Genomic DNA, 19,827 nt, shown 5'->3' with positions numbered 1-19,827 from the left:
TAAACTAATTATATAGTTATATATCTACTTATATATAACTAAGCTTAATATATATTATAACTATTTCTAAGGTAAAAATTTAGTTATTATAACTTCTTACTTAGTTTTAGTGAGGAGATATAATTATAAAATTACTTCTAAATATAGATTATAGGTAATAGACTATTTTTACTATAGATAAACTATTTTCTTAGTATTATACCTTTTCTAACTAGAAACTTAGACTATATATAGATTTTTTAGACTAATTATAACTAATTATTAAACTGAATTCAGTTTAAGGATTAAACTCCTAACTATTAGGATATTATAAGGGTTTTAAGCATTCTATAGCTTACTTTTTAGAAGTTATTATTTTAAAGTAGTAATAATTATATCTTAGTAAGTTAAATAATAATTATATTACTATTATTTTTTCTTATCTATAAGAAAGAAGTAGTTATAATAGTAACTAGATAGGAAAAAGGTGTTATTATATTTAGAGATATACTAGTAGTTATTCTCTACTAAATTATTATTAATAAAGTTTACTTCCTCCTCTAGCTTAGTTTCCTCTTTATTAGAGGTGTTATTATTTAAGTTAGTATCCTTAAAGTTAGTTAATAGATTAAGATAGTATATATATACTATATAATATCCTTATTCCTCTATTTCCTTTATAATTATAGTATTAATAGTTTTATTATAATCTTAGATATATATATCTTATATAGTATTTATACTATCCTTTTTATATTAATATATTAACTTTTTCTAGAAGTTTAGCTAATTAGATTTATTCTAAGGGTAATTAGAATTATTCTAAGGGTAGTTATAAAGCTTTTTCTTATTATTCTCTTAGTTTTCTTTAAATTAGGGAACTAGATTACTAATTTAGTTAGTAAACTCCTTCTTAATATAAGCTAAGCTAGATAAATTTTAAACTTTATTCTATAAGTATTAGGATTTCTTAGTAAAAGGTAAGGCTATAGAGTTCTTAATTAACCTTATTAGAGATTTCTATCCTCTTTAAGTAATATTTCTTCTCTAACCTTCTTAGTAATCTATAAATTCTTAGAACTAAAGGTCTTAATCTTTATAGCTAGTTAGTTAAGGTTATTTAGTAATTAAATTAAAGTTAATTTAGTTATAAATTAGCTTAAATATCTAAAACTTTAGATAGTTATAAGTATATATTAGTTAGCTAACCTTAGCTATAAAATATCTAAGATCCTTATTATCCCTTATATCTTCTAAAGTATATTAAAAGTAATTTAGGTAAGTATATATAATAATATAAAGTATATAAAAATATTTTAGTAGCTATTTCACCTATAAATCTAATCTATTATAAGAGCTATATAATAATACTTACTATTCTAGAGATAAATCTTTAGTAAATTAGTCTTATATTATACCTAGTAGATAGAAATATAAGTTAGTAGTAGTAGTAATAATATATTATAGAGACTAAAGAGTATATTATTTAAATAAATTAATAAATTACTTAATACTTATCTAAATAGTTTTAGTATTTTTTAGTTAATTATACTTAAGGTTATTATATCTTAATATTAGCTTAAATTAGCTGATTTCTTCTATGTATAATTAAATATTACTCTAGAAAACCTTCTTAGTTCTATTACCTCTAGTACTATTATTATTACTAGATAGCTTTAATTTTAGTAGTCTTTTCTATAATATCTTACCTATCTTAATAGAAAAAGCTTAGCTAGTTTCTTAATACTTATTCTATAGTATTTTAATTAGAAACTTTAAGTACTATATATAGTAAACTATAGGGAAATCTTAATTAGTATTAGAGATTTTATATTATAACTTTATAGGTAGTTTAAAGTGAGATATATTACTTAGTAGTAGTATACTAGCTAAGTATAAGCTTCTTATTAAAGGTTTACTTATTAAGGAATAAAATACTTTAGCTACTTTTTATATTCTTAAGATTTTAATAGTAATATATAGTTCTCTCTAAGCTATTAAGGTTTTTAGTAGATCTATTAAAATTAAAGTAACTAGTTTTTAAATATTTTAGCTTTCTTATAATAAAGGTAAGTTTAAAAGTTATTTAGTTAGAGCTTTACTACTACTTACTTTTATATTATAATATTATTAAAGTAGTAGCTTTTTCTTAAAGTAATTAAAGATAACTATTTAATAATACTCTTCTCTATCTAGCTAAGTAAAGATATTTTTCTTAAACTAACTTAGATAAGTTAAATAAGTCTTAATATTTTTTTTAACCTCCTCTATAATTAAGTATTAATTTCTCTTTATATTAAAAGTAGATTTTACTACTAATAGAAGTTAATTAATAAGAAAGATAGATATAATAAGAAGGTAGAGTTAATTATAGTAAACTTAATAACTATAAAGGAATTTAGTAGTACTAAAGAGGTCTAAAAGTATAAATAGTTCTTTAGGATCTTAAGGAATATCTTATAGTTCCCTTAAGTTTATAAATATAGTAATTATAATATATTCTTAGTAGAGTTATTAGTTTATTACCTATCCTAATAAGATTAAAAAGAGTTAATACTTTATTAGTTCTTCTTTTTACTAATCTAAATAGTATTACTACTCTATTAATTAGAAATTAGTTATATTACTAATTATTATATATAGGTATAAATAAAAAGATATAATATTATAATACTTCTTTTAAGGAATTCCTAAGAGATTTCTCTAAGGAATACTCTAAGTATTTCATAAAGAAATCTTAAAGAAATCTTTAGGAAATCTCTTAGGATTCTATATATAGTTTCCTAGGGAAATCCTAAGGAAATCCTAAAGAAGTCTACACTTAATCCCCTCAGGGAAATCATAGGGAAATCCTAAACTATAGCATAATAATTTCTAAACTTAGGTTTAAGATTTTAATAACTAGGTTTTATTAAATAGGATTTCTAAACCTAAGTTTAAGATTTTAATAACTAGTTTTTATTAATTAGGATTTCTAAACTTAAGTTTAAGATTTTAATAATTAGTTTTTATTAAATAAGATTTCTAAACCTAAATTTAAAATTCTAATAATTAGTTCTTATTAAGTTATATTTCTAAATTTAAGTTTAAAATTCTTATAACTAGTTTTTATTAAGTAGGATTTTTAAACCTAAGTTTAAGATTCTAATAACTAGTTTTTATTAAGTAAGATTTCTAAACCTAAGTTTAAGATTTTAAAAACTAATTTTTACTAAATAGGTTTTCTAAACCTATATTTAGAATTTTATAATTATAGTTATTTCTACCTCTCCTAATATAAATTAAATTTTTTTCTATATAGCTAGCTTTAACTTTAAACCCTTAATAGCTATTTCTTTATATTATTATAAAGATCTAAATTTCTAAACCTAGGTTTAAAATTAATTTTAAGCTAAAAGTTATAAGTTTTTTACTAATATAAATTTCTAAACTTATATTTAAGATAAGAAATTAGCGCTTTTTAGTAATATAAAATTTTAAATCTTAGTTATTATATATTAAGGCTTATAATAAATAATACTTTATAACTAAAAAGTAACTTTTCTATTACTTAAAGTATATAAAATACTATATTATTTTTAAAGTTAATTAGATAATATTACTCTATTTTTAGCCTTATATATATAGTTCTAATTATATACTATATAAAGACCTATATAGTATTATATAAACCTAACCTACTATAGATAATATTATATTATATACCTATAATATATCTAACTATTCTTTCTATATCTTAAAATAACTTCTTTTTATCCTCTTATTACTATTTTTAAACTTCTTTTATCCTTTTATTCTATATATATATAGATTCTAATATATTATTACTAGTTCTTTATAAATAATATTTATAATTAGTACCTACTTTATTATATATTATTTATAGTTTCTATTTAGCTAGCTATTTTAAAAGCTTTTAGTACTATAAATAGCTATTAAGTTAGTTTTCTAAATATTAGTTTAATATTCTAAAAGCTACTAACTACTATATACCTTTTTAAACCTAAGTTTAAGATTCTAATAGCTAGTTTTTACTAAGTAGGATTTCTAAACCTAAATTTAAAATTCTAATAGCTAGTTTTTATTAAATAAGATTTCTAAACTTAAGTTTAAAATTTTAGTAGCTAGTTTTTACTAAATAGGATTTCTAAACTTAGATTTAAGATTCTAATAACTAGTTTTTACTAAATAGGTTTTCTAAACTTAAATTTAAAATTTTAATAGTTAATTTTTACTAAATAGGATTTCTAAACTTAGGTTTAAAATTCTAATAATTAGTTTTTATTAAATAAGATTTCTAAACTTAAGTTTAAAATTCTAATAACTAGTTTTTACTAAATAGGATTTCTAAACCTAAATTTAAGATTTTAGTAGTTAGTTTTTATTAAGTAGGTTTTTTATACCTAGGTTTAAAATTTTATAATTATAGTTATTTCTACCTCTCTTAATATAAATTAATTTTTTTTCTATATAGCTAGCCTTAACCTTAAACCCTTAGTAGCTATTTCCTTATATTATTAACTTACTAAAGAGGAGTAATTAAAGTATTAAAGTTAGCTATCTAATAGTTAGAGTTTATTAATAAAAGCTAAGGATTAATATATTATAATAATATATAAAGTTATAACTTAAGTTATAAGTTATAAGTAAATAGTAAATTAAGTTTTTAAAAACTAAAGTAATTAATCTTAAGTTTAATAAGTAATTTATAATAAAGATAAACTAAAAATATATATAAAAATAAATATTAAGTTAATTACTAAAAAGCTATAGAAATCTAACTATAAACTAAATTTAAAACTATACTATATATAAGTTTTAAATAATATCCTTTATTTATTTCTAAATAATTACTTAAATATAAGAAGTAATTATACTTAATTAATAAAACTAACTAATTACTAAATATTCCTTTTTATACTCTACTAATTATTCCCTTATTTTACTATTATATAACTTATACTATAGTTCTTCTATTCTAAGTAAGTCCCTATTATTCCTATAATCTTTTAGTATAAATACTCTATTCTAGCCGCCTAACGCCTAAGTAGGTCGTTCAGCTATTACCCTTATTTATAGGTCGTAATAAATAGATGATGAAGTGAAGGAGCTGGCTTAGGAGCAGATAGGCAAAGAGACAGCAGCAGGATATAGGCTCTTAAGATATCAAGGCGGGCGGGTTAGCTTCAGGCCTATCTAATAAAAACTCTGCTGGAAACGCATTTCAAATCTTAGAAAGCATACTGGTCTTGAACCAGTCTAGTTCGGAGCGACGTGCCACGCTCGCTTTTCCGCCTAGCTCATTTCTGTGCCTGACCTCTCGCTGAATGCGCGCGTTGCCCTTCCAGCCCCATGCTTCGTCCTTTTCCGTTCCGTTGCTTTGACCGTTGAGAACGTTACGTATGTATCGGCCGACAACAGGCATAAACCTGTGACATATTGGAATCAGTCTTTGAGTCTTATTATACGAAAGATAACTCACTTGTAGCTGCTGAAGTTCCCCCCCGCCGCGATATGCAAATTCTGAAGCTGCGCGTGTGGATGTCTAGACAGCAGCCAGTCGCCAGTCGGTGTCGCGGCATCCCAGCAGATCCGCCATCGATCTGGCTTCCGCTGCGACGAGAAGCCTGGTATGATTGCATTCAATAAGCTGTCCATCTCCTTTTGAAGCTTATCTGGGGCAGTGTTTTCGCCCCTCAAATCCGGGATAGAAATCCGCTGGCCGGAAGACGTCGTTTTGGTGTTAACGAACTCTGTGCGGAGGTCGTTGACCTTCAATGTGCGGTTGTCTGGAGAAGGTGGAGTCAAAATCCCCCAGCCTTTGTATACCAAGATGGGCAAGTTGTCTGCACACATCATTTCCGTCTCTTGCGATGTCAGCGTGTAGTAGGCTGACACCCTCCCCACTGCTTTCAGCTGCCGCTCAATGCGGTCGTCTACCGCGATTTCGAGAGTGTCCTCAATAGGCGCGAGAAGCTTGCTTGTCCAGGCGCCAGTTGCCAGCACAATTTTATCGGCTGTTATTTGTTTTCCGTCTGCTGTGCAGACACCTATCACTCTCGTTTTTTCAGTGTCAAGTTGTAACTCCTTGACGTCAGCAGTCACTCTTTGCACCCCTTTTCTCTCGGCAGCTGCCATGAAGCTCGAGGTAGCAGACGCAGCATCGCACCATCCGGCTTCCGGGTTGAAGTAAGCGTCGCCCACGTCAGCAGTGTCGATTCCCTGGAACATCTTCCACGTTTTCTCCACGCTGGATACATCCACGGCCCTGGTATAGTCCGAGCCTCGCAGCCGGAAAGTCCGACGGACAGCTGTCGTAAACTCGCTGTTTTTCTCATCAATAACCACCCAACCCGTTTTGTGAAAATGATGGCCCAAGTCAATGTCCCAAAACCAAGGATGGATGGCTTCGTTGGCGAGATTGCAGTACAAGGGGCTCACGTAGTCTGTGCGAATGATGCGGTTGACGTCTATGGCGGCTGCAGAGCTGGGGCCCGGGGATGAGGCGTTCCAGCGGTCGATTACTGTAATTCGGCTTGGGTCATTGTAGGACTTTGCCAGGTGATATGCAGTGGATGTGCCAAAGGTTCCAGCACCCACAATGAGAACGGTAGGCTCAATCATGCCTGAAGTTCATGCCTGAACTAAAGTATTCAGAATGAAAATGACGTTCCATGAGGAAATCTTACGCTGGAGAGCTGCCCTAACTTTATAATTTCCAGGTCGTACACTTTTCTCGGAAATGCGGCATTCGGCTTCTCAGGTTCAGGGCCAAGGGCGTCTTCCCCGCGTTTGACCCATGAGATCTCCCGGCGTCCCCGCAGGTAGATCGCGGGGTCAGTCCCTGAGCATCTAGTACGGATGCGGCGGGGTAGTCTTGGAGGGACACCATTGAGTCGACATGAGTGTTAGTGAAATCTCATTGCTATTGTGGTAACCTTAACAATGGGTAAACTGCCGATTGTGAATCACATGTATCCTTGTAACCGTGTCACTTGGGATCATTAGATGAACCTCAGCTACTACTGCTAGATGTCTCTAGTTGAATAACTGAGGCAGTGAAAACCCGTGTCATCCCTAGGCATTCGTAGAGAGGCTTTACCTCCAGCCAATCGAGATTGTATAGCTTGTTGCATAATAAGTACCCTAAGTCATCACAAAACATGGAAGGTCGATTTGACGTGATATTGTTTAGGTTAGATGAGCTTTGGTTTCTTTGTCGTCTCAACAACTATGTAAATAACAACCTAACCTCTCTAGTGATTAATAAGCCCGCACACCCTATAGGGTAAGGATTATTCCGTGGCATTTGTTTTGGTAACCATTCAACTAGAGGGTTAACTTAGCGTTCATAATACTTAAGTAAGATTGTAAGGGCTTACTTCGTTAAAGCTGGATCAAACTCAAATTGTGCAATGTTGTCACGGGCGGACATCTCGCAGATATTGCTCACACGAAACAAAGCTTGGTCTTTAGACCAGATACGTTGTAGAAATCCGCGCCTGGTATTTGTGTCATCCCAGCGACCTAACTATTAGTTTTCCAACCTCGACTTGACTCCCTGAGTAAGCAGCAGATTAGCACATGTGACCTGGTTGAGTTGTGGTGTGATGGGAGCTGATTTCATATCGCTCACAGTAGCATTCTAGAACAGCAGGGCGGTGAGCCATCATGTCTGAATCCAATAGAGTTAGGCATACGATTATCGTTCCTGAGATTGTCACTTCTCGCAGTGACGTGACTGTGTCCGTCAGCTGGTGACAGGAGCCCAAGTCCTCGTAGTATTGCCACGTATTCCGCCTCGAAGTGCAACATTGTTATCAAAGAATTGCTCCGTTCCCAAGGTGACTGGCGGCTGCAGATGTGTCTAATGCATACGATCTTACCTGCCTATATTGTCCGGTATTAATCTCAGCAAATGGCATGGCAGTAGATGCTATCTCCCTCTGGATCATCAAACGAATGTGGGCGCCGTTTACCAGGACAGGGCGATCTGCATGCGTGTTGTCTTACCGCAGAAGAGCCATTTTTCTGTTTCTTTTTCTCGCTCACAGCTTTTTGTCAGCCTGTACTAACCCGTGTGATTCTAATCCCATTTCGGGTAATTCTGCTCGTCTGCCATGCATGTGGTCATCCTCGGCCCGTTCACCGGTTACGTGTCTGGAATGAGCGTTGCATTCGATAGGGATTCATGTAAGGCGTTCGACTTTATTGATCCATTCACAGTCCAAGAGGTTTGTGATTGGACTCATCAACTCTTGGGTTACATACAACGGCAGGCCCCGTATATCTTAATCTGCATGTAAGCGCGTTCGGCCCGTTGTGGTATTTTTGATGTAACCTCAACAGTTGAGACGCACAATTTATCCACCGTGAATTCTATTCTCATACGTGACAAAACGCATAGGTCTAGGGTCTGTGATTACTGCATTGTCGATCTCGACGGACGAGCTTGGGATGACTGCATGCGCGTACCCACTGAGGGCCCATGAGTGGGGAGTTAGGTAGCCTCGCAAGACTGCTGTCTGATAACGGCATCGGAGCCTTGTGTCGGAATCAGAGTGACCGTCTGTAATGAGCCCTGAGAGCCCCTATATATCAGCATGCGAGAAGCCTTTGGAGGAAAGGTCTTTGAACAACCACAGAAATCGTTGCTCCCACCCCCCCGCCGCAGAGATGGCTCCGCCGAAAAAGAAAATCATTTTCTTGACGAACAGCGACTATGGACAAGCTAATGTTGTTCTGTCCGTCGCCCATGCCCTTGTACATAAGTCTCGGGATGTCGAGGTTCACATTGCATCGCAGGCTCGTCTGAAGGGACCAACATCCCGCCTCGTCAAACAGCTGACTGCGGACCTCGGCTCAGCGGCGGTGGACACCGTCAAGTTTCACGAGGTCGCTGGTTTGTCGCATTTCGACTCTGTCGATAGACCTGGAAACCCTATGATGGAAACTTGGCTGGTGAACCCAAACTTCAGCAACGTCACTCGCAATATGCTCAACATTGCGGGCCTTGCTCTTCCTTGGAGCCCCGAAGAGTTCGTCGAGATCTACCGGGATCTCGAACGCATTTGGAATGACGTTAAACCAGACGTCACAGTTGCAGAAGCATTCTTCGCGCCGGCACTCACCTTTTGCAATCGCATCAAGATGAATTGGATTGTAATTGCTCCAAACACGATCAAGGACTTTGCTCTCCCACTTCAGCCAAAGATGGCAATGCTGTGGAGATATCCTGTGTGAGTAACCGTCCATCATGCTTCTATATGAATTCTAACGACGTTGGCGTGAAGCATATGCTCGAGCCTGCCGTTCCCGGTTCCACTGCACCTCATCCCTTTCAATGTTTTCTACAACGTGGTGGCTGGCGTGACAGTTTCAACAAATAAGCGGCACACTCGAGTCTCTGCGCATTTGCATAATGTCATTGGTCCGGACATTCAACTCTTGACGATGAACCAGCTTGGGTTGGTAAAGGCACCGCCCCAAGGTCTTCGTCTTCTTGTGGCCAACAGCCCAGACATTGATTTCCCCTTCGAAGTGCTCCCGGAGTTCATTACCCCTTGCGGTCCCATTACTCGTGCTGCTCCAGCAATATCAGATACCACACAGGATCCTGAAATGGCAAGCTGGCTTAGTAGAGGCCCGACGGTCTACATGAACCTAGGCACACATCACTTTTTCGACGTTCCTTTGGCTAAAGAAGTAGCTCTCGCATTCCGTCGCCTATTCGATCTTGCCAAATGCTCCGAGCCCTTGGGTCAGGGCAACTTGCAGGTTTTGTGGAAGATGCCTCGGAAGACTTCAGGCGGAGATGACACCGATTCCTCAAGCACCGACTTCCTGGGTCCTTGGAAGGAGATAAAATCTATTCTGAGCCCAGAGATGGACAATGATCAAATCCGCATCTTAGACTGGATCATCGCCGAGCCGAAGTCCGTCCTTGAATCAGGAAACGTGGTCTTGTCAGTGAATCATGGCGGCTCAAACTCATTCCATGAAGCCTTGTGGTGAGTCTTGCTCAACCCCCGATATATAACACTTCCATTCATGATAGCTGGCTAATGCTCGCAACTATAGCACCGGTATACCCCAGATTGTTTTGCCTGGGTGGGCAGATTGCTACGACTTCGCTCAGCGTGCTGAGATTCTTGGCATAGGGAAATGGGCTAACCGAAAGGCGAAGCCATACTGGAAGCGCGATGAGTTTGGAGACAGCCTCGAGGGAGTTCTGTTTGGTCCCCATGCCAAGATGATACAGGCGCGGGCAAAGGATCTGAGCAAGCGGCATCCTGAAGGCGCCGGTCGGTTCAAGGCAGCAGAGGAGATTCTTGCGCTGCTGGATGGGCCGTAGTTCAACGCGTAAAACATCATTCAGCATCGAAATTGTGTTGTGCGGTAAATAGTATCGCAATGTACTTTGACATTTCTTCAGTCCATTGCTTGTTATATTATTAAGAACACGAAGGGATCACCATCAGCGCTTTGTATGAGCATGTCTATTCGGTGGCATGGTTTTGGCAGGCCGGAAGCCATTGTTGCGAACGTCTATCAACGCGCGCCGATTGTCCCACGCATCACGCCCATACGCCTCGCAAAATTCGTACAACATCATGTCGCTAATATGTAGGTCTACAGTAACATGCCACTCGCGATACTGTGAATCTTCTGTCTCGCGTATTCTGTATGTTTTTGGTGATCGTGAGCTGCTTAAGCTACGGCCTCATATCCCGAACGGGTGTTGTGTGCGGCGCGGTTCGAGAACAACCAGTAGATGATCATGCCGATGATAGGGAAAAGGAAGACTACCAGACACCAGAGGACCTTGTGGCTCACGGGACGGTTGGACTTCAGAACCTCGACTGGGAAGGCAATTGTGAGCATACTTATCGACCCGCATCAAAGACACAGAGGGAGCCACTTACTGAAGACAATGATGTCCAGGACAAGCACAATGAATCCAATGACACCACCACCAGTTCCATATTGCCAGCTGTTCTGCGAACTCGTGGACAGGGTAGGGTCAACGGGAGCGGCTGCTACCAGCAAGGCGAAACAGAGCTGGAGGAAGAGGCTCGGGGAGAAGACGGTCTGAAACATCGTATCGGTTGACCTTGATCTGAGTTATTGGGATTTTCTGTCGTTTCTGGGGTCGAGTATTGGCTGGGAGGGCGGGGCAAAGGCGAGAGATGTGGTGTGCAGCAGCTGTCGAGTTGAATGTTGCAGAACAACGCATTTAATACCAGGCGGCCACTGATGTGCTCGTGACGTCATGTGCTGGCGTTGCGCGTTGTCGTCTGACCAGCCTGCTCTGTGCGCTAACCCCAGCCAGGCATCCTGTACCACAGCGCAACGGCCAGCTATAGGCGGAAAACGCTCTGCTGACCCAGCCCCCGACGGCCTGGATTGGAGAGTGCATCGACCGCGCAGCCCGCTTGCCCGCAAATGGCCGTGCAGGTCTCAGTGACGTACCTTGGCATTTCGACCAAGCAAGATCGAGATTGAGGCGCTCCGATCCAACGGGGAGCGCAGCAAAGAGTCAACAGGCACGGAGTGGCAGCATGTAATCAAAAGGAGAGTCAGTTTCATTATTAAGATTATGATAAGTGATTGTCGTTATGAAAGATTGTCGTTAATGGCTTCTCATCGATGCATTATTCCCAACACCAGCCTGTTATGTCTCAGCCAAATTCCCATATTAATCTTCCATGCACATTAATTTCTTTAATCGTCGCCGAAAGAATCCAGTCTCATTATGTCGCGCTCAGAAGTTGTATACTGCTGACTGTTCGATTAATAGGGGCCGTAAACGGTGACTTGGGCCCTGATGAGACCCTGAAGAAGGTTGGTGACCTGTTGAAGTGTGGACTGGATTGTAGGCTGCGTTCGCTGGAGAAGAGTGCTGACTGCGGTGAGGAGGTTGCCGTTGTTGTTAAGGGTACTTGAGAGCCAGCTTTGAACAGTGCTGACCGGAGTAGCAGCGCTGCCGCCCAAGCTCCCACCAAGAAGGTTCTGCACCGTGCCAAGAAGCCCACTTCCCGATGCCGTTGTGAAAGCAGGCTGGTTGGCCTGAATCAACGCCAACACCTGGGTCAACTGATTCTGGTATGCGTTGAGAGTGGTAGCGACCTGAGAAGCTTGCGCAGGCGTAAGGATGACACCTTGGTTGTTGAGAGTGCCAAGCTGGCTCAAAGCAGTGTTGTACGCAGTCTGGAGGCCACCGTTCACAGTGAGGCCTCGTAGAACAGGGCCAAGGAGGTTGTTGACGATATTGTTGACATTGCTTCCAGTGCCAGTGGCCTGAGATTGCAAGTTTGCTGTGTTGAGCCCGGCTAGGCTAACGTTCAACTTGACAAGCTCGTTGTTCACTGCTCCCAAACTCTGCACCAACGAGTTGGCTGTGGGGGCAGACCCGAAGAGGCCATCGAGGAGAGAAAGCGGAAGCGCTGAGGTTGCAGTGGCAGATGCAAAGATGGCGAGGACGTTGGTGAAACGCATTTTGTAAGTTCGGCGGTTATTCCGAGTAGTTCTAGACCAAAGAAGATCGGAGTCAAAAATAACAGGGTAAGATGGTGCAAAAGCTTGGATGTGATGATTTATTGATGTTGAGTCAGTTGGGTTGTAGTGTGAGAAGGGACTTATCTGGTTTGAAGTATTCGGTCGCTATTTATTATTTTTGGCTTGATGTCTGCTGTATCTGAGTTGCTACCATCATCACCTTTACCACTGAAGCCTTCGCCGCAATGTCTCTCCGTGTCTCACTTGTCACTGAATCACTTCAGCGTTGGGGTTTCTGGACCCCGGGTTTACCGACTACTCGGTTGCTGTTTCTGGGCTGGAGGGGCCTTTTTTTCCTACGCAAGAGGCGGCCCAATTGGGGTCATAACCGTTTTCAGATCACAGCCAAGGGATTGAAACCTGCATTCAGCCATCCGCGAGGCAAAGTCGAGGTGTGGAGTATCCAACCCATAGACAGGCCTTAGCGTTGAATTGAGCTGGATCTGTCTAGGCCGATGGGAGATTCCAGGTCGGGGTCTTCTTCCCCCGCTGTTCGTTTGTCGTTGGGGTCTCAGCCTGCCGTTTTCGTATTCCACCCCACCGCCTCGATCCTTCGGCCCGTGAGGGTTGGCTCCCGATGCAAGTCAACGCTAACAGTAATTTGCCTCTACCGTCATTACGGCTAACGAGATGCTGCTAGTTCATGAACAAGAAAACCGTCGGATCCGTCAAGTAATTGATGGCGATATCATCACGTAACTGGCTTTGGATACCCAGAGCCGCAAAGCCAAAGCCGCTTTGTCAGTAACTCGGCAGAGCGAGTTGGAAATGTTTAGCGAGTGTTATTACCGTCTTCGTCCGTTCATCTTGGCTCTTTCGACAAGTTCATAATATGCCATTACGCAAATCGTTTCTGCATTCAGACAGGCGCCAACTATCACATTGACTCAAGAGATCCACTCTCGAGCGAACGATTGCTGTGCTTAGCGTCGTCGCGCATGGTAGCGAAACTCCATCATAGACTGTGCGATGTTCTACGTCAGCGGACGGCGATGTCATTCAAGGATATCTATGTCTTCCCCAAAAGGTCTCTATGAAGATGCCATGCCGGGCCGAACCATCATCATTCTCATTTTCTCAAGATTGATTACACTCAGGTATTGCTAGCAACACACACTCTATTGTCCTTCATCTCGTCTTACACACCAAGTCAACCATTTCTTAAGCCGTACTGAGCTGTTTGGCATTCCAATGCGCCAAATTAAGTTGAAGTTCCTCAATGAATTTGGAACAAACTAAGAATTCACTTCTACACCCCGAGGCCCCGCAATCACTTGATACCAACAGGAACTGTGCGGTCGAATACAAACATGTGCGCTGCCACGATGAGAGCCCCAAAGTTTCGCAAGGACTTACGGCAGGACAGGATGCTTTTTCGCAAGTAGGAAGCTACTCTGGCCATCTTGTATCCCAGGAGGTCATGCTGGTAAAGGGTTCAAGACTTCGAAATATACAAACGGCAAAAGCCCCGGTGAAGTGAAGATAGTTGGTTTTCGAAGGACTTGCTCTTTGTATTACATTAGACTATATTAGGCAATAGCCTTTCTCAGTGTGTCCATGAATCTCCACACATCGTGGAATGTGCAGTAGAGAGGTACTGGAGCCACACGAATGACGCCTGGCTTTCTCTTATCACACACCACACCCGCGGTCGCAAATTCATCAACCACACGATCCAACAGCCCGTCCTTGAGAAGTACACTAAGCTGCGCACCTCTCTCATGCGCATTGCGTGGGGTGATAACGCGGAATGATGGCTCACTTCCAGTGTCATCCGCGAGAATGCCATCAAGGAGATGCTCCGCATATGCCGTAAGAACAAGGGACTTTGTCCTCAGGTCAGACATGGATGTCTTTTCGAACACAGACAAGGCACCAGAAAGCGCTGCAAGGTCCAGAGCTGAAGGATTCGACACCTGAAAGCCGCCGGCGCCTACTGTGGGCAAAAAGTTGTTGTCCATGTTGAACCGCACCGACTTATCACCTCCGTACCATCCTGTCAGTCTGTGACGGAACTTGGGCTTGCCTTCACTTATGTCAACCTTCCCATGTCTCTCATGAACGAATGCACCAGCCATGGCACCAGGACCCGCATTCTGGTACTTGTAGGTACACCATGCTGCAAAGTCAACGTTCCAGTCGTGTAGCTTCAGCTCGACGTTGCCCGCGGCATGTGCCAAGTCCCAACCGACCACGAGTCCCTTTGACTGGGCATATTCGGTAATGCGAGGAATGTCGAAGAGTTGGCCACTGTAGTATTGAATTCCAGGAAGTAGAAGCAGGGCTGTCTCTTCGGCATGCTCATCAATGGTCTTCAATATCAACTCTGTTGAGATGTAGAAGTTCTCGTCGGGTTGAATCTGCACCATCGACTTGGCCGGGTCCAACCCATGCCACTGGATTTGAGACTCAATGACATACTGCTTTCGTGTGAGTATTCGTTTGACAGCTGTTTTATAGCAAAAGGGACGTTTCTTACGTGGTCGCTGGGGAAAGGCCTCCATTCCAGGATTATCTTGTGCTTCTTCTCTGTCGGGCGGTAAAAGCTTGCCAGCAGAAAGTGCAGGTTCGCCGTCAAGGTGTTCATCATGACAACCTCTTCGGGAAGACCGCCGACGATAGGTGCGCTCTTTTTCGCAACATCCTCAGCCATGTCCTGCCAGCAGACCAGAGGTGAGTTGCCAAGTCCATTGAAGTGGCCATTGACGCCAATTGAAGCCCATGTCTCCAACTGAGCATTGACATATTCCTTGACTGCCTTGGGGGGGACTCCGAGAGAGTTTCCGCAAAAGTAGACAGATGTAGTATCGTCATCATTTGACGAGGAAATACCATTGACGTCGTTTACGTGGCCGTTCACGGCCTGCTTGTCTGTCGAGGTGATTAGAGCCCTGTCTTTCAAAAGACTCTCATATGAAAACTCACTAGGGAATGTGCCGTTCAACTCCTTCTTCTTCAAAGAACCCTTCGTTGGGATGATGAACTCATCGCGAAGATGCCTGAGCTTGTCTTGTGCATCGAGTTGCTGAGCATACTCGGCAGTGTTAGCATTCGTGGGGAACTTGGCCGGATGGCCGGACCGGATCTGATCTGCAAAGGCGGCAAACTCCATGGTGAATCGTACGAGATATTATGCTTTGGAGTGCGTGATGAATCGAGAATTCGCAATTGTGGCACAAGCTGCACGGTAGCCTGGGCGTTTTCCTCGTCTTTGTACCCGACGCCGCCCCAAGGCCCCCAAGATAGCGTGCATCGTCATTCCGCAAACTTGACGCACGGCCCCACCATCTTCCGCGATCCGTTTCCGTCTCCGATTCAATACTTCCGCATGTAGCCGACGGGTCTCGGTTTGGCCCACTTACACCGGATAGGATGGCGAGATCTCTCAGTCGGGTCCGCGACAAATGGACAGGTGATAGGCGATGGGAACAGGTTTGTGGAAGGCGTTGAGGAAATACTTCTTCATCTGGTTGTTCCCTGACTCGCATTGACCTTGTCTTTCTTCTCTCCATCACAACCAACTTACTCCTACTCTAGTCAGCCACTCTCGAAGCTTTCAATTTGACTTCCGTCTCTTCTTGTATCGTCTGTTTCACAGCCTACGCTAGTTGCAATGTCGCCCCACGCCCTCCCAGTGTCAGCAGAACAATCGCCGGAAGACGTGTTTTCATTCGAGAAATATGCCATCACCCAGAACGGTTTCCTCCCCGCAGACGCGCCGCTCAAAGTGCTTCCGAACTCATACTATGCGCCATGGGAAAAGATCATCCAACATCTCGCGCAGCTGCTTAAGGCCGGGAAGTTGCGACGAGAGGTTGATGCTCTCTCAGTCTTGAGCACAGACAAGCTCATGGACGAGGCCGAATGGAGGAGGGCATACGTGATCTTGACCTTCTTCACGCATGCCTATGTTTGGGGTGGAGAAAAGGCCGAGGAGGTAAGGAAGCAGTAGCATCCAAAACAGAACCTTTCTAATTAATGCCTAGATTCTGCCCCCCTCAGTCTCGATTCCCCTCTTGGAGGTTTCCAGACATTTAGAAGTCCCCCCGGTTGCCACCTACGCTGGTCTCAATTTGTGGAACTTCTTGTCGACTACGGACGACTTCACCGATCTCGAATCATTGGAATCCCTTCACACTTTTACCGGTACCAAGGACGAGGCTTGGTTCTACCTAGTCTCGGTAGCTATGGAGGCACAAGGTGCTCGCATTATGAGAGATATGTTGAACGCCCTGGAATCCATCAAGACAAGAGACTACGCCACAATCACTACGGCTCTCGAGGGATTGTCCGAGAATATCCGAAAGATCGGTGCTCTGCTAGAGCGCATGTACGAACACTGCGATCCGATGGTTTTCTTCTATGAAATTCGTCCATACCTTGCCGGCAGCAAGAACATGGCAGCAGCTGGGCTGCCGAATGGCGTGTTCTACGACGAAGGAGATGGTCGCGGTAGCTGGCAACAACTCAGAGGTGGCAGCAACGGCCAGAGCTCTCTCATCCAGTTTCTCGATATTGTCATGGGTGTGGAACACAAGTCAGAAGGCAACAGCAATCCTCACGCCAGCAAGACCGCACCCGCTCAGAAGGGTACACCCGCATTCCACGAGGAAGTGCGTGACTACATGCCGGGTCCTCACAAACGCTTCTTGGAGCATGTCACTCGCATGGGTAGCATCCGCGAGTTCGCCAAGCTCCCTGCGTCCACGCCGCAGCAGGAGAGATTTCGCGACGCATACCAGAACGCGACAAAGACCATGACGGAGTTCAGAAACAAGCATTTGCAGATCGTCACACGGTATATTGTTCTGCCATCCAAGAAGGCTTACACTGCCGCCAAGGTTGACTTGGCCAGTGCGTCTGCTACCAAAGATGACCAACTTACGGGGACGGGCGGCACAGCATTGATGCCGTTTTTGAAGCAAACGAGGGACGAGACCTTGCAGGCAGGGCAGCTGGACCAAGGGCGGAAGAAGTGATTTTTGCTTTGAGACAAAGTTTGTGATATCCATAGAGCGGTTGACGACATCAGCATGGCGGTTTAGACAAATACCAAACTAATGCAAGGGAATGAAGAATTCTGTTCCGCGTGTAACCTGGATGCTCCATTCAGGAGCTAACTGATCCACTAATGGGGAAAGTCGCATCCGAGAGGCGTTCTGGGTTGAAGTTTGTGTGTGTGGAAGAGAGTTCGGATGTCGGAAGTGTCTGTGCTCTACGACCCATGCAGGCCCACATGATCCGAGGGACGTCGGGTTTTTCAGGAATCCGTGGATGTCGAATCGCTCACTACACCAATGTGACATCTATCATCATGATGGCCAACCAACTTGTTCACTGCCTAGTATCAATGAGCTCATCTAAAATGGAATGCCACGTCTCATTTGCTACATTTAAAGGCATGGCTGTCACGCTTAGCAAAGGTTTAAGCCTCGCCAACGAGCACAAGTCTTAGGGTTACTTAGGGTCCAAGTCTTTTCACTCATTACTGATTAGTGCTCCATCGTGTGAATCCTGACACCTCGCCATGCATGAACGCAGTAACTAATGGTCATTTCGATATTCGGTTCCACAGTCCCCGATGCCTGTGAATAGCCGTCTAGTTCTCGTCCGATTGGACCCCAGTGCCATGATGTTGATCCTATCGAGATCCCAGTCACTCAAGTTGAATTCGAACGTCGCGAGGTTTTCCTCGACATGGCTAGAAATCCCAAGCCGTGTCCCTACAATTATCGCTCCAACAGTCGGCTGCTGGAGAACCCAGCGAGCTGCTACATTTGAAATACTCACCCTGTGCTCCTGGGCCACCGTCGAAAGAATCTCTAGCAAGTCTTGGAAGTCTCGCCAAGTTCCCCAGTGCATGATCATATCGTGATACTTCAGAGGGCCTATCAGCTGAAATCCTAGGTGTCAATTGTGACTTTTCGTCTTTCTCGTGCTTACCTTTCTTTGTGACGGCGTCAGCTTCGCTGATTCTGCATAGACATCGGGAGCAGGTTTCCCAAGCCACTGAGCCGATAAAATTCCGCCACACTTCTGAGATTCGTCATCTTGAACTGATTTGGCAACCTGTCTGGAACTTACCAGGGAACCATATGTCAGGAGATTCAGCCCATATCTTTGGCAAACGCCGACCATCAAGTGAAGTGGTCTGGAGTCGAGCACCGAAAACTGCAGGTTTGGGGGTTTAGCAAGATCCTCAAGAGTATCTCATGGGATCAAACAGAAGTCACAAACCTGAACTTGATTTGACACAACTCCGACGGAACCGGTCTTTGCTATCAGATACTCGCAGGCTTCGACGGTGTGCTCCGCATCGAAATTGCAGAGCCCGATTGTTGATACCAGGTTCGGGTGGACCGCGGTGAGACGAACTAGTTCAACCAGTATGCTAAGATATTCTTTTGAAGAATACTAATGCAGCGATGGCATGAGCTACATGTAAAAGGCCGCAGCGCAACTCAGGTCCGAACTTACGTCGTGCCAGTGAAGCTGAAGCAGTTCAATTCTGCCTCCAAGTCGTCGATACCTCTCTTTCACAGCATCGAGGACAAATTTTGCCGTGACAGCTTCCGTAGGAGGTGCAAATACGCACCATTTTGTTGCAGCTAGAACCTGTGACCTAACACTTGGCGACAACCGGTTCCGAAAGGCGCCGTAGACTAGCTCAGCATCACCCTACATCCAGTCAGTTTAGGAAGCAGGGAGACACGGAACAACACGAACATAGTGATCAGCCATGTCAGCTGCCGTGAACCCCGCCTGCACAAGACGGACTAGCTCTTCTTCTTGCCTGCTAGTACTTCCGCTTCCCCGCGCTGCGGATGAAAGCTGCCACAGACCGTTCAATACTCTCGGAAACTCATACGGCCCAAGATAAAAGGTCTCGAAATCAGGTTTAGTTGCAATCTTCAATGACATGAGCGTCTTTGCACGTGACCTAGGGGCTGTGGCCGCAATGCACTCTGGGAACAGAGACACAAAGGCGTCTTTCACCTGCCGCTCACTGCGATTAAAGGGGTATTCCACACACTCAGAGTCCCTACTATCATGCACCCGCTTGTAATTCTCCAATGCAAGAATCAGATGGCGAAATTGGTGCTCAAGCTCTGACTCGGGACGGGGTTGAATCTCCTTCAAGGCCTGTATGGCCTGGACGATGTCGCCATCAATCATCTGCAGCGATGATTCTAGAGCCTCTGCTGGGTTCGGATTTTCATCTTTTACGACAGTCATTGCTTGGATGATTTTTGCGAGACTTTAGCAAGTAAGCAAACCTCAATAACATAC

The 19,827-nt window shown here is 42.5% G+C and overlaps 7 protein-coding genes across 7 annotated transcripts; 2 read left to right on the top strand and 5 right to left on the bottom strand.

Moving 5' to 3' along the window:
- Nucleotides 1–5,203: 5,203 nt before the first annotated feature.
- Nucleotides 5,204–6,603, bottom strand: GCG54_00007375 (L-saccharopine oxidase; the record flags this gene model as incomplete). The annotated part of the gene is made up of 2 exons (XM_045407356.1): nt 5,204–5,408; nt 5,462–6,603. The coding sequence occupies 2 exons, from the start codon at nt 6,601–6,603 to the stop codon at nt 5,204–5,206; spliced, it is 1,347 nt and encodes a 448-aa protein (XP_045266277.1).
- Nucleotides 6,604–8,553: 1,950 nt separating this feature from the next.
- GCG54_00007374 (uncharacterized protein) lies at nt 8,554–10,333 on the top strand (the record flags this gene model as incomplete). The annotated part of the gene is made up of 3 exons (XM_045407355.1): nt 8,554–9,218; nt 9,273–9,989; nt 10,060–10,333. 3 exons carry the CDS (start codon nt 8,554–8,556, stop codon nt 10,331–10,333), a joined length of 1,656 nt encoding a protein of 551 aa, XP_045266276.1.
- A 356-nt stretch (nt 10,334–10,689) lies between these two features.
- Nucleotides 10,690–11,079, bottom strand: GCG54_00007373 (uncharacterized protein; the record flags this gene model as incomplete). Its single annotated transcript, XM_045407354.1, has 2 exons — nt 10,690–10,841; nt 10,905–11,079. 2 exons carry the CDS (start codon nt 11,077–11,079, stop codon nt 10,690–10,692), a joined length of 327 nt encoding a protein of 108 aa, XP_045266275.1.
- Nucleotides 11,080–11,772: 693 nt separating this feature from the next.
- On the bottom strand, nt 11,773–12,477 carry GCG54_00007372 (uncharacterized protein; the record flags this gene model as incomplete). The annotated part of the gene is made up of 1 exon (XM_045407353.1): nt 11,773–12,477. One exon carries the CDS (start codon nt 12,475–12,477, stop codon nt 11,773–11,775), a length of 705 nt encoding a protein of 234 aa, XP_045266274.1.
- Nucleotides 12,478–14,066: 1,589 nt separating this feature from the next.
- On the bottom strand, nt 14,067–15,649 carry GCG54_00007371 (Kynureninase 1; the record flags this gene model as incomplete). The annotated part of the gene is made up of 3 exons (XM_045407352.1): nt 14,067–14,957; nt 15,017–15,408; nt 15,463–15,649. The coding sequence occupies 3 exons, from the start codon at nt 15,647–15,649 to the stop codon at nt 14,067–14,069; spliced, it is 1,470 nt and encodes a 489-aa protein (XP_045266273.1).
- Nucleotides 15,650–16,150: 501 nt separating this feature from the next.
- On the top strand, nt 16,151–17,516 carry GCG54_00007370 (Indoleamine 2 3-dioxygenase; the record flags this gene model as incomplete). The annotated part of the gene is made up of 2 exons (XM_045407351.1): nt 16,151–16,474; nt 16,524–17,516. 2 exons carry the CDS (start codon nt 16,151–16,153, stop codon nt 17,514–17,516), a joined length of 1,317 nt encoding a protein of 438 aa, XP_045266272.1.
- Nucleotides 17,517–18,081: 565 nt separating this feature from the next.
- Nucleotides 18,082–19,773, bottom strand: GCG54_00007369 (uncharacterized protein; the record flags this gene model as incomplete). Its single annotated transcript, XM_045407350.1, has 6 exons — nt 18,082–18,432; nt 18,481–18,573; nt 18,622–18,708; nt 18,775–18,951; nt 19,015–19,215; nt 19,264–19,773. 6 exons carry the CDS (start codon nt 19,771–19,773, stop codon nt 18,082–18,084), a joined length of 1,419 nt encoding a protein of 472 aa, XP_045266271.1.
- Between the last annotated feature and the right edge of the window lie 54 nt (nt 19,774–19,827).

This window comes from Colletotrichum gloeosporioides (assembly GCF_011800055.1).
Source record: "Colletotrichum gloeosporioides strain Lc1 chromosome Unknown consensus_32, whole genome shotgun sequence".
NCBI lineage: Eukaryota > Fungi > Ascomycota > Sordariomycetes > Glomerellales > Glomerellaceae > Colletotrichum > Colletotrichum gloeosporioides.
This window is presented reverse-complemented; position numbering and strand designations above follow the sequence as displayed.